The sequence below is a fragment of the Balaenoptera borealis genome (assembly GCF_965194805.1).
Source record: "Balaenoptera borealis genome assembly, chromosome: 8".
In the NCBI taxonomy this organism is placed as follows: Eukaryota; Metazoa; Chordata; class Mammalia; order Artiodactyla; family Balaenopteridae; genus Balaenoptera; species Balaenoptera borealis.
Genome location: NC_138865.1, coordinates 122,221,955 through 122,237,910, shown reverse-complemented (window position 1 = coordinate 122,237,910; position 15,956 = coordinate 122,221,955). Strand labels below are relative to the sequence as shown.

General features: G+C 56.8%; 1 protein-coding gene across 9 annotated transcripts in view; it reads left to right on the top strand.

The window, feature by feature from the left end:
- EXD3 (exonuclease 3'-5' domain containing 3) overlaps nt 1-15,956 on the top strand; it is a 67,099-nt gene that overhangs the window by 19,234 nt on the left and 31,909 nt on the right. For 6 of the 9 annotated variants that reach the window (XM_082401912.1, XM_082401907.1, XM_082401911.1 and 3 more), the window contains 5 exons: nt 2,322-2,375; nt 3,456-3,595; nt 9,143-9,240; nt 14,930-15,003; nt 15,109-15,147. In XM_082401912.1, coding sequence (XP_082258038.1) covers nt 2,322-2,375; nt 3,456-3,595; nt 9,143-9,240; nt 14,930-15,003; nt 15,109-15,147 — 405 coding nt within the window. Of the gene's footprint in view, nt 1-2,321; nt 2,376-2,609; nt 2,828-3,455; nt 3,596-9,142; nt 9,241-14,929; nt 15,004-15,108; nt 15,148-15,956 lie in introns of those variants that run through there. The other 3 variants (XM_082401914.1, XM_082401913.1, XM_082401915.1) reach the window with 3 other exon arrangements.

Sequence of the window (15,956 nt, the reverse complement as noted above, 5' to 3'; positions counted from 1 at the left end):
TGGCCTGGGTCTGGAGCCAGTTGCAGGGACCTGGGCCAGCAGGCGATCTTCCTGCACCCGCGGGGCCCCCCCACGTGGCCGCGAGGCCGGTGGTGAGCCGTGGGCAGCCTGGCCTGCTGGCCTCTCAGCAGAGAAGTGACCAGAGTCCAGTTCTCAGCCGGGCCAGTAGATCCAAGGTGGAGTCCAGGCCGGGGGCTTCCTAGAGGAGGAGGTTCTGCTGCCAGGTAACCGTGGCCACCCCCGATGGAGTCAGGGCGCCCTCCCGTGGCCGGGTGAGGCCAGACGGTGCCCCTCCTCTTCTTCTGCACCCCCAGCCTCCAGGCCACAGAGCCCCCCAGGGCTGCAGGGGCAGGATGAGGACACTTCCCAGACTGTCCCTGGGGGTGTCCATGGCCTTCCAACCCTGGATGCTCTGGCCACACCCCTCAGTGTCCACGCAGGCTGCCTGGCCAAAAGAGGGCAGCCTGGGTGCACAGAGGCTCCAGCCTGGCCTGGATAGAGGCTGGCTGCCCTGGAGGAAGCAGGCAGAAGGGAAGGGGACCCAAACTCTCTGACAGCGTCGTCCTGTGACCAGGGCTGTGCCCCCCTCACGGGGGGGGGGCGAGGGGGCGCGGCGGGCGGCCTGTTGAGGAGCTGGAGCCTCAGACGATGGAGGCCGACAGCCCAGCAGAGTGGTGAGAAGCAGGGGCTCACCTCGCTGCCCCCCCTCCCCTCTCCCAGGTCACTGCCCAGGGCCTGATCTGGAGGGTGGGAGGGTCCCAGGCCCCCAGTCGTCCCTCCCACGGCCTCTTCTCCAACCGTGGCATGACGCGAGCAAGCCCAGGTCCAGATGTTGGCCCTTCAGGAGCCTGGAAGCCAGGCAAGGGTCCAGCAGATGCAGGACACTGGGGACGGGGTTCTGACCACCACAGTTTCTGAATAAAGTGTGTGAGGCCGCCAGTGTGTGCACTCTGGCCTTCTTGTATGAGGGTCCAGATCTCCCTCAACTTCTCGGGGGTTTCCCGTCCAGAAGAGGTCAGAGCCATCCTGTGATGCTGGAGTGGTGCCCAGGAAGGTCCCCACGTGGTGGCACCTGCACCCTGCCCACAGCGCTGGGCCCCTCCCCCAAGCCCTGCACCCTCTCCTCAACCCTGGCTCCTTCCCTGGCCCCGCCCCAGCCCCTCCCCCATTTCTGCTTTATCCCCCTCGCCCAAGCCCTGCACCCCCCTTCCCCTGGCCCTGGGCCCCCTGGGGCCTGGCCGAGGCTGAGCTCCTGGACACCGGCCAGGCCGCGGGGCGCCGGGTCAGCGCCGCGCAGGGAGAGGCCCCCAGCCCCGCGCCCCCGCCGCGCGGTCCCGGCCTCCACCGGAGCAGCCTTTCCCAGGCCGCTATTTTGGGCCTTCTGTGAGCTGCAGGGGGCGGGGCCGGGCTGCCCGGCTAGTTATTTTTGCTCATAATGGGAGCACGATGTATGGAAATTATTAATAGCAGAGCGGCCTGCGCTACGTGCGGGCGCCCAGGGCCGCACCATTTCCTCTGCTGAGTCGGGGGGGGGGGTCACGCGCCCCGCGCAGGGCAGGCCGCTCAGCGTGCCCACTGCCCCATCTGAGGGGCTGCTTGGGAGGGTGGGGGGGGTTCAGAGCCAGGAGCTCTGTGGCTCCTGGGGCAGCTCTCTGCGTGCCCCCAATGCACGACCATGCCGGTCCCGCTGCCATGGACCTGGAGCGAGCCTGCCCCATCCGACGACTCCTAGTCACTGGGGCACGCGGTGTGGCTTGTGGAAAGGGTTCGGAGGCCTGAAGGAGCCCCGCGTGTCAGAGCCGCCGCGGTCCCTCGGGCCTCCCGGGCGCACAGAGTCGCACCCGCCCTCGCTGTGGGCCCCGTGAATGGTGGGAGGGGATACTCCCGGCAGGCGTGGGGACAGCGGCGTGCGCCGTGTGCAGGCCCCGTGGCCAGGGGATGGGGGCTTCTGCCCCCCTGCCGCGTCCTCCACCCTCTCATCGGCAAGCCAGGACCCAGGCCACCTGGCTCAGCACACACTTTGCGGCCCCAACCAGGCCGCACCCCAGTCTGGAGGGCACAGGGCTCGTTCCACCCGCCCCACCGCGTGCGGGGCCTGGCTCAGCACAGGGGGCTTGTGGGCTGGAGCGCTGCCTGATTTCCGGCCGCTTGGCCCGGGGCCACATGGCTGGAACTGGACCGGCCCCGTGGCTGTGCCTGCAGCTACTGGGCGGTGACGGTGACGGGGTGGGAGTGGGGGCTGCAGAAGGGTGGGAGCCCGCCACCTGTGGCACTGCCTGTCCCCCAGGCCCAGTGTCATCCGGTCCCTCTGTGTTTCCCAGGCCATCGTGCTGGGGACAAAGCTGCGGCTGCAGGCAGATCTTGATGTTGAGAAGGTAAGGGTCGTTCTCATGCAAACTGCATAGCTTCCAGCTCGAGTAAGGTCCAGGCCTCCAGAAACATGGTGTAGGGAGGGTCCCTCCCAGAGGGTCCCTCCCACTGAGCCCTGAGCTTTGCTCCCCACACGGCGGGGCCAGGGCGCTGGAGGGCAGGGGTCACATGTGACTACCTGATCATGTGAGGAGGGTCCAGGAGTAGGGGAAGGGAGGGACCAGCAAGGGCCTGTGCGTGGTCAGCAGGCATTAGTGTAATGTGCTCAGAAAGTGGCCGATCACCAGGAGCCGACCAAGCGTTCCTTCTCTGCTCTGGGGTGGCTGGAAGGGTTCTCAGGAATGGGGGTTCCCATAAGGACCGCCCACCTGGAGCCCTGGTTTGGCAGATGGGCCTCCGTCCAATCTGGGCTCCAGACAGCCTGACCTATGCGACCACATGCGGGAGGGAAAGGCAGGTGAGGAGGAGTCTTCTGCAGGGGCCACTGGGAGGGGGCTTTGTCGAGACCTGGTTCTTTCAAGGGGAATGGCCAGTATGTCCCAGTGCCCAACACCACGGCCAGGGGCTCCCTTGGGGCCTCCCTGAGGGCTCAGGCAGCTTGGGGGTCTTGTAAGCTTGCGCCAGGCCACGTGCTGGTGCCATCTTGCCCATGACGGGCATTTCTGGGCCAGCAGGGCCATGGCCGGTAGTTGGTCTCCATCCTGCCCACCCCACCCCGCTCGGTGAAGACAAGCGGACGATGGGGCCCCTCCAGGAACCCCCTTGTCTCTTGGAGCCTCTCATCCTTCCCGATGGAGATGGGGTGACCACAGAGCCCCCCAGCGACGGGGCCCAGGGAGCAGCGGGGCCTGTGTGTATGTGCAGGGACCCGAGCATGGGGCGCAGGCTGTGAGCCAGGCGCGGGGCTTCACGAGGTCCTCAGACAGTCGGTTGGGCCCCCAAGCTCCCCGGGGGAGGCAAGTTGCATGGACCAGCCTCCAGGTCCCTTGGTTCTGATGCTCTGGCCACTGCCTGCACTGGGTTGGAAGTGAGTCTGGCGTCTTGGGTGCGGTGGACCTGCGGCCTGAAGGTGTGTTTCCCCGCAGATGTGCATTCCCCTGCTCCTCCAGGACAAGGCAGACCTTGTGGAGCGCTACGTGGATGGCTTTCCCGACCTCCAGCGGAGGCTGCTGGCCCTCCTGGACTCCTGGTGCCAGCCCGCCTTTGACATCAGAGTCGTCGCCAGGTGAGCCCCATGGGGGCCCAGGGTGGGGTGGGGGCAGGGACTTGGCAGGGGCAGCAGGCACGTGGGAAAGTCACCCCACACCCCACACCGCCTCGCCAGGTGAGCCCCGGCCAGGTCGGCAAGGGGCCTGCTTCGGGAGCCAAGGGGCTGGGCTGGCATCCACCGGGTGAGAGAGTTTAATGCTCTGAGATGAACACAAATAATTCTCCACGGGGACTCCTTCCTTACGCAGTCCTGGAAGTCATATCTCTTATCCATTCACTGGTTCCTTCGTTTCTGCCTTCATGTAATAAATCTTTGCGGAGCGCCTGCTGTGAACCCTATCCCAGCAGTTACAGAGAAGAGGCAGCATGCCAACAGGGAGCCCACGTGTGTGCGTGTGCGTGTGGCACCAGGGCGTCCCCTGAGCATGGGCATCTGGAAGGAGAAGGGCTTCCTCCCACCTCCCTGGGGTGGCTGAGGGGGAGTGCGCTGGGACTGCCAAGGCTCCTTGGGCACCTGTCCACCTGTCCCTCAGCAGGCAGCGGGGCTGGGCGCTCTGTCCACGCGCCCTGCAGCCCGGACCATCCCACTTGAGAGTCAGGCTTTGGGCTCTGGCAGCAGGCCTCCCTGGACCCTCCCTCCCCTGGAGCTGGGTGTTTCCTCGTCCCTAGAATGGGACTAATTCTGTCTCAAAGGGCTGTTGTGACTTCACACCCTATGAAGTGGACAAAGCAGCAGGCCAGGCACACGTTGTGTTGCTGCCATTGCTTTTATTATGTATTAAAAAGGAGAGAGAAATGCAGGTGGAGCAAACAAGAGTGTGTACGGACGGGGAAGTGGGGAGACACACGGGTGGAGAGTGGGAGGGTCCCGTGAGTTAGATTTAACTGTGGATATTTAATGATTTTTTAAATCATATTTAATGATTTTTTTCGATGTCCTCGTGCTATGCTCTGAAAGGGCTCAGAAGCAGTGACGTCCCCTAGCCGTGAGCACGCCTAGCAACCAGATCTTGGTTTCTAGACACCGTTCTCCACTAAAAGGAACAGAGGCTCCTTGGGGAGTAGACTGAGAATGAAAACAATAACCCAGCGTGAAAGCATTGGTAACAGAGCCTAAGACCTTGGATTTCTAAAAATACATGAGTCTGTGGGGCTTCCCTGGTGGCGCAGTGGTTAAGAATCCGCCTGCCAATGCAGGGGACACGGGTTCGAGCCCCGGTCCGGGAAGATCCCACGTGCCGCGGAGCACCACGACTACTGAGCCTGCGCTCTAGAGCCCGCGAGCCACAACTACTGAGCCCGCGTGCCACAACTACTGAAGTCGCACACCTAGAGCCTGCGCTCCGCAGCAAGAGAAGCCACCCCAGTGAGAAGCCCGCGCACCACAACAAAGAGTAGCCCCCGCTCCCGGCAACTGGAGAAAGCCCGTGAGCAGTAACGAAGACCCAACACAGCGAAAAATAAATAAATTAAATAAATAAATTTTTTTAAAAAGGAAAGAAAACCAACAACCGGATTTTAAAAATGGACCAAAGATCCAGATACCTCACCAGAGAAGATACACAGATGACAAATAAGCACATGAAAAGATGCTCTACATCATATGTCCTCGGGGAAATGCAAATTAAAACAATGAGATATCATGACGCCCCTATTAGAATGGACAGAATCCAGAACACTGACATCGCCAAATGCTGGCGAGGATGTAAAGCAACAAGAACTCTCATCACTGCTGGTGGGAATGCAAAATGGTGCAGCCACTTTGAAGGACCGTTCAGTGCTTTCTTACAAAACTAAACACATTCTTGCCATATGACCAAGCCATCGCGCTCCTTGGTATTTACCCAAAGACATTGAAAACCTCTGTCCACACAAAAACCTGCACTTGAGTGTTTATAGCAACTCTATTTATAGTTGCCAAAACTTGGAAGGAACCAAGATGTCCTCCAGTAGTTGGATGGATAAATAAACTGTGGTCCATCCAGACAATGGAGTATTATTCAGAGCTAGAAAGACATGAGCCATCAAGCCATGAAAAGACAGGGAGGAAACTTAGATGCAAATTACAAAGTGAGAGAAACCAATCTGAAAAGGCTACTGCTGTGAGATTCCAGCTACATGACATTCTGGAAAAGGCCAAGCTATAGAGACAATAAAAGGATCAGGGATCATGGAGAGGGAGGAACAAATAGGAGAGCACTGAGGATTCTTAGGGCAGTGAAACTACTCTGTATTTCACTGTAATCGTGGCTACCTAGGCACTTGTCAAAACGCATAGAATGTACGACACCAAGATTGAGCCCAAGGCAAACCATGGACTGTGGGTGAGGATGACGTGTCCAGGTGGGTTGATCACTGTGACAAGTGGACCATCTGGTGGGGATGCTGGCAGTGTGTGTGGTGTGTCCCCACACGGGGAACCTCCGTGCTCTGCTCAGCTTTGCTGTGAACCTAAAACTGCCCTAAAAAAAGTAAAATCTATTTTTTCAAAAGTTAATACACCATGATCTAGTGGGATTTATTTAAGGAACGCGAGGTTGGTAAAACATTTAAAAATCCATCGTCATTCACCCTGTCAACAGATTGGATAACAAAACTATGTAAGCATCTCAATGTATATAAAAATTAAAAAATTCAAACCTTATTTATGATAAAAACTCCCAGCAAACTACAAATATAAGGAAACTTCCTTCATCTGTTAAAGGATAGTACTGAAAATAAAAAGAAAACTACAGCAAGCATCATTTTTTCTCTACGTTTTCTTAAAGTATGATTACTATATAATGAACTCTGTGTTCGGAGTGTGTAATTCTGTAACTTTTGATGTATGTATGTGTCCACGAAACCATCACCACAATCCAGGTACTGAGCACATCCCCCCACCATCCCCTGAGGACCGCTGATCTGCTTTGTGTTACTGTAGATTCCTTTTCATTTTCTAGTACATTATGTAAGTGGAGTTATGTCGTATGGCTTCTGTCCCCCAGCACAATTATTCTGAGATTCATCCACATTATTTCATTTCTTCGTGCTGAGTGGTGTTGCCGTGTGTAGCTGCACCATGCTTTGCTTATCCATTCACTCATCGATGGATGTTTGGGTGTTTCCAGGTTTTGTCTGTTACACACACCACTGCTGTGAACATTCGTGCCCAAGGCTTTGCGTGGACGTGTGCCTTCATTTCTCTTGGGTGAACACCCTGGAGTGTGGTGCCTGGGTCATGTGATGCGTGTGGATTAATTTTTTGAGAAACCGTCAAATTGTTTTCCAGGGCGGCTGCACGTTTCCCATTCCCTCCAGCAGCAGGCGAGAATCGCCAGCCCTGCATCCTCGCTGGCCCGCGGCCTGGTCAGCCTGCAATGTCCGCGGTTCTAATGGGCGTGGAGTGCTATCTTCTTGTGCTTTTCATTTGCAGTCCCTAATGGCTAAGGATGTAAAGTGTATTTTCATTTGCTTATTTGCCATCTGTGTGTCTTCTTTGGTGAATTAGCTGCTCCATCTTTTACACTTCTTTTTTTCTTGTAATATTTTATTTATTTATTTAATTTGGTTGCACTGGTCTTATTTGTGGCAGGCGGGCTCCTTAGTTGTGGCATGCAAACTCTTAGTAGTTGCGGCATGCATGTGGGATCTAGATCCCTGACCAGGAATCGAACCCAGGCCCCCTGCATTGGGAGCTCACAGTTTAACCACTGCACCACCAGGGAAGTCCCTACACATTTTTTAATTAGGTTGACTGTCTCATTACTGAGTTTTGAGAGATTTAGAAATATAATCTGGGTTAAAGGCCCTTATCAGACATGTTATTTGCAGACGTTTCACCCTGTGGTGCATCTTCTCATTCTTTTAATGATCTTTCAAAGAACAAAAGTTCTTAATTTGTTGAAGTCCAGTTTATAAAATAAAAAAAATTTTGCATCATGCTCTTAGCATCATAGCTAAGAAATCTTTGCCTAACTCAAGGGCACAAACATTTTCTCCTGTTTACTTCTAGAAGTTTTATAGCTTTAGGTTTTACATTTCCATCTATGGCCCATTTTTGGATAATTTTCATATGGGGTGCTAGGTGTGGATTGAAGTTCTTTTTTTTTTTTTAACAGCTGATGTCTAATTGTTCTAGCAGCATTTGTTGTAAAAGAAAGACTGTCCTTTCCCACAGAGTTGCCTTTGTGCCTCTGTCAGGTGTCCATATATGTGTGGGTCTCTCTGTCCTCTTCTACTGCTCTGTTTGTGACACATGTTTTGACTACCATAGCCTTATGGTGAGTCCTGAGTCAGACAGGGTTAGCCCTCCAATGCTGTTCTTCTGTGTCAAAGTTGTTTTTATTATTCTGGACCCTTTGCATTTGTATATGAATTTTAGAATCGGTTTGTCAATTTCTATCCCCCAAAAAAGCCCCCTGAGCAGGGGAACACAGCCAGGGCTCTGAGACCTCTGGCCAGCCTATCTGGAGCTTAGAGGAAGCTGAAAAGCACTTAAAAACAAACACGAAAGCTGTAATTGAGGCCTGTAGAGAGTTTCTGTGTCTGAAATAAACGCCAGAGCTATACAGAGGGCGCCTTTGGAATACAGAACAGACTTGTCAGTTAAAAACGTGATGGCAGAATGAAAGTCTTAATAAAAGGTTTGGAAGATAAACTTGAAGATATCTTCCCAACGTCATACAAAATAAATTAACAAAGAAGGAAAAGCAGAGAGGAAGGTTTTTTTTTTAAAAATGGCAGATTCTGTCAAGAAGACCCAACATCCAAATAATGAGAATTCCAGAAAGAAAGAAGGGAAAGCATGGAGGAATTCACTCCAGACCCAGTCCTGGGTGGATGGAGAGAGACCCACACTGAGGACCAGGACCCTAAACCCTCAGAAAGAACAGGAATCAGACCGGTTCCAGGAGCAGTGCCGGCGCAGGCTTCAGCCCAGCCAGACCCAGTCCCATGTGAGGTCTAGGGCACCATCTCCAGGTCCACGCCTCGCCCCTGGGAGGCGCCTGCAGAGCCGCTTTGCCCTGGCCTAGGGGCAGGAGAGGTGCAGGGCCACCGGGACGGCGATGGACAGGGGCCTGGGAGCAGCCAGCGGCGGGGAGAGGGGCGCAGGGTGCCGTGGGCTCTGTCCGCAGGACAGGAGGCTAAGGAGGCAATCAGACCAGCAAGGATTAACCCGCAGAGAAGAGGAGGCTGTGGCTTAGCCGCCAGTCAGACTTGCTCCGTCGTAATATCGTAAAAGCAGCTTGTGCCCAATTAACTGGAACCGTGGATGCTGTTGTCGGGGGAGAGGCGCCTTCTGTGGTGAGACATCGTACAAAACACCTGAAACTGAATCATCGAGAGGCCGCAATACAAGGCGGTTCTTGGAAACGTGGGGCAAGTGTAGACTACCTCAGAATTGTCGTGAGGGTGACCGGCGGCAGGAGGGGCGTGCTGACGTGCTGCCTTTCTCTGAGCCTTGCAGGAAGACTTGGCTTGTGAACTGTGCACGCGTATGACATTGATGAAAGTTAAAATCTTGAGATGCGTTAACCGAGAGAAAGCGGTGCTGGGCACGAGCCGTGTCTCTCTCCTGCAGAAGGTACCCGCAGGCGACCTTGAGGCTGGAGAGGCTGAGCCCCAGAGCGCTGGGTCGGCAGGTCCTGCGGCTGCTGGAGCGGCACGGCCTGGACCCTGGTGAGTGGGGCCCCCACGCCCTGCGCTGGGGCGGGTGCCGGGCTGGTGCCGCCGGGGGTTCAGGCGGACCAGGGTCTACCGACCCTCAGCTCCCTTCCCGTCTCCTCCCTGCTTCCCCTCAGCATCTGCCCACCTGGGGTGCCCCTGGGAGTCTGGGCCCCGTGGGTGAGGACCACCGAGGCCGCGCCTACACCGTGCTCCCTGCCCCCTCCCCCTCGGCGATCGCGGGCACCCTCTCAGAGGAGCAGTCTTACAGTGTTTTATAGCGTCACGTTATGAGATTGTGGAAATTCTTCTCACTTCCTGGTCTGTGCGAGTGTTGGTCAGGAACGGATGTGGAATTTTATCAAATACCCTTTTTGCACCTGTTGGGATGATGCTGAGCTTTTCCCCCTTTGGTCTGTTCGTGGCGTGGGTTAGGTTGATCGACTATATAACATTAAACGAATCCTGGATCCCTGCCATGGCCCCGTCTTTGCCGGGTTGTGTTGCCACTTACGTAGACTGCTAGGTCTCGTTTGCCAACTGAAGCTGGATTCAGACTTCGCCTTCCTGAAATGTCTGTTTCTGGCTTTGTGTACGAGGTTAAGCTGGCCTCTGAACATGCAGTGGATGACGACCTGTCCTTTCTTTTCACTGAGGGTGTTTGTCTAAGATTGGAATTCTTTCTTCCTGAGAAGTTCAGGGGAAATGGCCTGTGAACCTGGATTGCTTTTCATTGTGGAAACATGACTATTGATTCGTCAGCTGTGGGTTTTTTTCAGGGAGTTTGTCTATTTCACTTATGGTTCAAAATGTACTGTCATAAGGTATTCCTAAGACCCCTTCTTTTTTATGGCTGAGTAATGTTCCATTTTACATTTACACCTCAGCTTCTTTGTCCACTCGTCTGTCGACGGACACTCAGGCTGTTTCCGTGTCTGGGCTGTTGTGGACGCTGCTGCAGTGAATGTAGGGGTGCAGGCATCTCTTTGAGGGAGTGATTTCATAGCCTTGGAACAAATACCCAGGAGTGGAATTGCTGGATCGTATGGTAGTTCCATTTTTAATTTTTTGAGGAACCTCTACAGTGTTTTCCAGAGTGGCTACAGTGATTTACGTTCCCACCAACAATGTACTAAGGTTCCCTTTTCTCCACACCCTCGCCAGCATTTGTTATTTGTTGGTTTTTGGATGACGGCCATTCTGACAGGTGTGAGGTGATGTCTCATTGCGGTTTTGATTTGCATTTCCCTGATTAGTGATGTTGAGCATCTTTTCATGTGCCTGTTGGCCATCTGTGTGTCCTCCTTGGGAAAACATCTCTTCAGTTCCCCTGCCTATTTTTTAATTCAGATTATTGGGGGGGGTTTGCTACTAAGTTTTCTGAGTTCTTTATATATTTGGATATTAACCCCTTATCTGTACATGGTTTGGAAACATTTTCTCCCACTCCGAAGGTTGCCCTTTCATTTTGTTGATTGTTCCCTTGCTGTGCAGAAGGTTTTGTTTGATGTAGCACATATGTTGATTTTTGCTTTCATTGCCCTGCTTTTGGTTTTTTTGTTCCTGTCTGTTGTATGCCCTGCTCAGCCCACTAAACTGAATCTTAAGCCTTCTTTCATCTTGAATATATTCCCCAAGTTTCAATATGTATTATTTTTATTATTGTCCAGCTCAAGACACTTTAAATTTCTATTATAATTTTTTTCTTTTACCCATGAACTAACTAGAAGTGTGTTTCGTTTCTTTTTTTTTTTTTTGGTTGTGCTGGCTCCTTAGTTGCTGCATATGGGCTCCTTAGTTGAGGCTCGAGAGCTCCTTAGCTGTGGCATGCAGACTCCTTAGTTGTGGCATGCAAACTCTTAGTTGTGGCGTGCATGTGGGATCTAGTTCCCTAACCAGGGATCGAACCCAGGCCCCCTGCGTTGGGAGTGAGGAGTCTTAACCACTGCACCACCAGGGAAGTCCCTAGAAGCGTGTTTTTAATTCCCAAGCTATGACATTTTTGGTTATCTTTCTGGTGTGGTCTGTTAATCTCATTGTGATCAGGGACCATGCTTGGTATGATGTCAGTCCTTTGATTGGGTTGAAATGTGTTGTTGGGAAGAGATCTAACTTCTCCCCTTTGAAAGCAATCTCTCTTTTTCTCTGGATACCTTTAGGCTCTTCTCTTTGTCTTTGGTGTTCTGCGGTTTCACTGTGAGGAGCCTAGTTATAGATTTCTTTTTATTTGTCTTGCTTGGGATTTATTGGGCTTTTGAATCTGTGGATCGGTGTCTTCAATCTGCTCTGGAATTTTTTCGGCCATTATCTCTTTCGGATATTGCCTCCTTCCCCTGTCTTCTCTCTGTTCTCTTCCTGGGACTCTGAATGTATATTGAGTCCCCGTATCTTCCATGTGTTTTACCTTTCTTACATACTTTTCATCCCTTTTCTTCCGTGTTGTCTAATCCTGGTAATTCTTCTGCTGTCCTTTTCACTTTACTAGTTCTCTCTTTATCTGTATTCAACATACTATGAAATCCATCCACTATTTCTATTTCGATTGTTGTGTTTTCAGCCCTAGAATTTATAGTTTGGTTCTTTTTCAGATCCGCTGTTTCCCTTTGTATGGCTTCCCGTTGCCTGAAGACATTTCTGATTTTGTCTTTTCTGTCTCTGAGTACCGTGCTCTGGCTGTGTTACGGTCTGTATCTAAACTTCAGCACTGTCTCTGGTCCTCGTCTGGTTTGTCTGCCTCGCTTACTTGCAGGCTAACTTTGCACCTGCCAACCTTGAGAAATCATCTGATGAAGCTTTCTGCCTCCAGAAAGGAATTTATGTATTTATTTATTTTTGGCCCCATTGGGTCTTCGTTGCTGCGCGCAGGCTTTCTCTAGTTGCAGCGAGCGGGGGCTACTCTTCATTGCAGTGCGTGGGCTTCTTGCAGTGGCTTCTCTTGTTGTGGAGCACAGGCTCTAGGTGCGCGGGCTTCAGTAGTTGTGACGCGCAGGCTTCAGTAGTTGTGGCACACGGGTTCTAGAGCGCAGGCTCAGTAGCTGTGGCGCACGGGCTTAGTTGCTCCGTGGCATGTGGGATCTTCCCGGATCAGGGCTTGAACCCGTGTCCCCTGCATTGGCAGGTGGATTCTTAACCACTGCGCCACCGGGGAAGTCCCCACTGAGAGGTTTTGATTCAGCCCCTCTGGAGGCACCACGTGCGCGGAAGGGAGAAGCAGGAGGGGTGGGACCACCCAGGCCAGTGGCGCAGGTGCATCAGGGCCCTGGGAGCCAGGGCCACGGGCTGCACTGGCAGTGTGTGTGTGGGGGGCGTGGCACTCCACCCGAGGCACAGGAGCCCACCTCAGAGGCCTGGCTGGGCAGCAAGGAGCCAGCCCCCCTCAGGCTGCTGATTAAAACCCAGAGGGTGAGTTCTAGACCCAGGAGCTCCGAGGAAGGTCCCAGCGACACAGACCGCGGGGGGGTGCTGGGCTCTGAGGGGCCAGGAAGACTGGAGTGCAGTGCCACCGCCCTGCAGCTGGGGACCTGGCCCTGAGCTGAAGCCAAGGGACTGGGCCGGAGGGACCCCCGACCCAGGCACAGGGGCCCTCCAGGCTCACCTGCACACCTGCCCTGGGCACCCAGTCAGGGAGCTCTGGGAGCGTTGCCCGGTGGGAACGTGAGGTGGGGACATCCAGGCCCCGGCTGCCAGGGCCTCCCGCTAGGCTGGTGGTGGTCGGTTGAGGCAGGGCCCCGCCCACCCGGGACCAGGACCAGAGCCTCGAGGGCCGGGCAGGGAGGTGGGCAGGAGGCCCACAGAACCAGGCACGGTGGGCGGGCTGTGGGGGGGGGCAGCCCACCATCCAGCAGCCTCGTCACACCTTTCTTTGACTTCAGGGGCCGCGTCATGGCCATGGTGGGCCAGGCCTGGCGCCAGAGCAGCCTTTGGCGGCCTCAGGCTGGCCTAAGCTGGGTGCCTCCCAGGACAGGGCGTGCCCGCCTGGGGAGGGTCCATCCCACCCCACAGGTCTCGGCCAGGCCCGAGGCTGGAGCAGGTGAGTGCCCGGAGCCCGCGGGGCAGGTGGGGCCTTCCCTGCTGATCCTGCGGAGGGCCGGGAGTGCGGACAGGAGGGCAGCGGCAGGTTCTTTCCGTGGGGGCCTCGGCCGGCAGCCCTGCTGGGGAGGTAGGTGCCACCCGGCCCCCTCCCGGGTGTATGCGCTGCCAGGCCCCTTCTGTAGCCCCCCAGCTGGCTCCGGGGGCCTGTCCCAGCCAGGAGGCCTCACGGTGGCAGGGCTGCCTCTTCTCAGTAGACCTGGCAGTTCCTGATTTCAGACAACACAGGCCAGCGTTTCCAGCGCCCTAAAAACTGCCCCCCCAGAGGGAGGGGCACCAACACCCCCCGTGGTCCTCGCTGGGCATCCGCCGTTGCGGCGTGGGCCTCCACGTGGACTGACCCCATGCCCTCCTTGGGAGGACAGAGTCAGACACGATGCAGGGTGGGGCCCGCTCCCCCCTCAGCCCTGAGCTCCCCCAGCCCGCCCTCCCCAGGCCTGGGTCCCGGTGGAGCCCCCAGTGTCTGGGCGGAGTCAGCAGGGCACGTTCGGGTTGCGTTTCCAGCTTGCAGCCTCGGGCAGGCGGCTGGGCCTGACCCACCTGCGCCTTTGCCTTTATGTTTGGGTTTGGATGAACCATCAGTGCAGACTGCGGCCTGAATGCCTTCTGTCAATGCGATACCGTATCCACAGGCTTTTGACGAAGTATCTCATCGGCAAAATGATGCATAGCATTGTAGAAATGTCAGGAAAGCTGGTGTCTGTCTGTCTCCATCCGAGTGAGACTTGCTTCTGCAGCAGCTTCGGCACCTTTGTCTCTGTCCTGAGCGTCCCCTCCTGCCCTGAGTAACTCGTTCATCCGTCCCTGCCTCCCTGCTGCAGTCTCGTCCAGGCTCCCGAGCGGCCTGTGGGGCACGTCCATGGGTCTGAGCCTTCTCGTCTCGCGTCCCTGCCTCGGCAGGAAGCGGGAGGGAAGGCTGAGGGGCGGCCTCTGGGCAACCCTGACCTCTGTGTGCTCGGACGGCGTCCTTGTAGCAAGGGTGCTCCCTGGGCTGGCTCTGGGGTCCTGGCCGAGAGCGTGGGGTCCTGGCCGGGGTCTGGGGATGGCCGGGCCCCCACTGGGAGGCGCAGGTGGGCAGGCTCTGTGGTCAGCATCCGCCCAGACCGCCAGGCTGCAAGGACAGCTGGCCCCAGGGGGGAGGAGCAGCAGCCAAGTGGGTGGGCATGGGGTGCCCTTCGCAGGCCCCCTTGGGCTCCGAACAGGACATGAAGGTGAGGCCAACAGGTAAGCATAGTTGGTGAACACATGAGCAAGACCGCCCCTTCCTCGGGAAATTCACGTCCTCGGGGGGCCAGGAAGCAAAGGCACCAGCTGCCTGGAGACAAGGCAGGAAGACCCTGAGAGGTGGGCGTCCGGGCGACCCAGAGGGAGGATGGTAGCCCAGCAGGTGCGGGCGGAGGGCGCACGGAGGGCTCCGGGGTGCTGCACGGGGGCGGGGCACCCTCCTTCAGGGCTGGGAGGGCCGCTCTGATGCGGGTGGAATGGAGGCCGCCCGTGGGGCAGGTGGGGGTCAGCGGGGAGGAGGAAGACAGGCAGAGCCGCATGAGCCCCCACCCCTGCCCCATCCCGTACTCACTCCGTCCCAGCCCTGCCCAGAGCCCGCCCTCTCTTTCAGCCCTGTGTCCCAACGTCGTCACCCAGCAGCGCCTGGCCGCCCTGCGGTATCTGTGCTACAGGCGGCTGGTAGAGGTGTGTGGACTGGGGCCCGGGGAGGAGAGGGGCTCCGAGCGAGGCCCACTGTTGTGCTCCTGGGGCTGCCGCTCGGAAGGCTTATGCTGGTGTCCACTTCTGCAGAGAAGCGTACCTCGGGAGAGCTGGGCCGAGCATGTGCAGGTGAGTTCACAGGGTCCCAGTGCGCGAGGGCCCCCCCGCCGTGGGGCAGGGTCGGAGCGGCCGGGGGTCCAGGACACTCCTCCACCGCCTGTGAACAGAGCTCTCAGGCGCTGGATGAGGAGAGGCTCACCAAGAGGACATTCTAGACCATCCTCAGGCGCCCTGCTTGTCATGCCTCTGGGCCCCGAGGCCTGGTGAGCCTGAAGACCCGAGGAAGAGGCAGGCGCCCCTTGGGGTGATGTGGGGACGCGGAGGGCCGGACTGCGACCCCATGAGGATAGTGGCGAGGACGGTGTCGTCCTGCAGCCTCTGTCCTCAGGCCAGAGCTGGAGCGGGGGTCATCGCAGGGGTAGAGCTGGTCCCCAGCCCCAGGTGAATCGGCCTGGGGGGAAGGTGGGCTCCTGGGGGTCCCGGGTGCCGTGCGCACAGGAGCTCTGCAGTGGTCAGTGGAATGGGGGGGGGTCCCCTCCCTCCTGAGCGCACGCGCAGGGCCTGGTGCCTGCGCGGCAGCCAGTGGAGGGCAGTGCTGAGCCGCCCCCGGAGTGACCGGGCAGTGGGTGGTGAGTCACCGGAGAGGAACGCGGACCCCCGGGCAAGGACCGGAAGGCCGGTCCCTCCTGGGTGCCAAGGCCGAGCCGTCCGGAAGGGCAGCGGACATCCTGAAGAATGTGAGGGGCTTCCACGTATTGTCCACGTGGGAACCCGCGGCCTGCGGGAAACGGACGGCCTGAGGCTGCTGGGGACAGAGCCGTGTGGGGAGGTGGCCCCGCCTGCCGGCCAGAAGGGGCTCCCCAGGAGGGTGGGGCCCA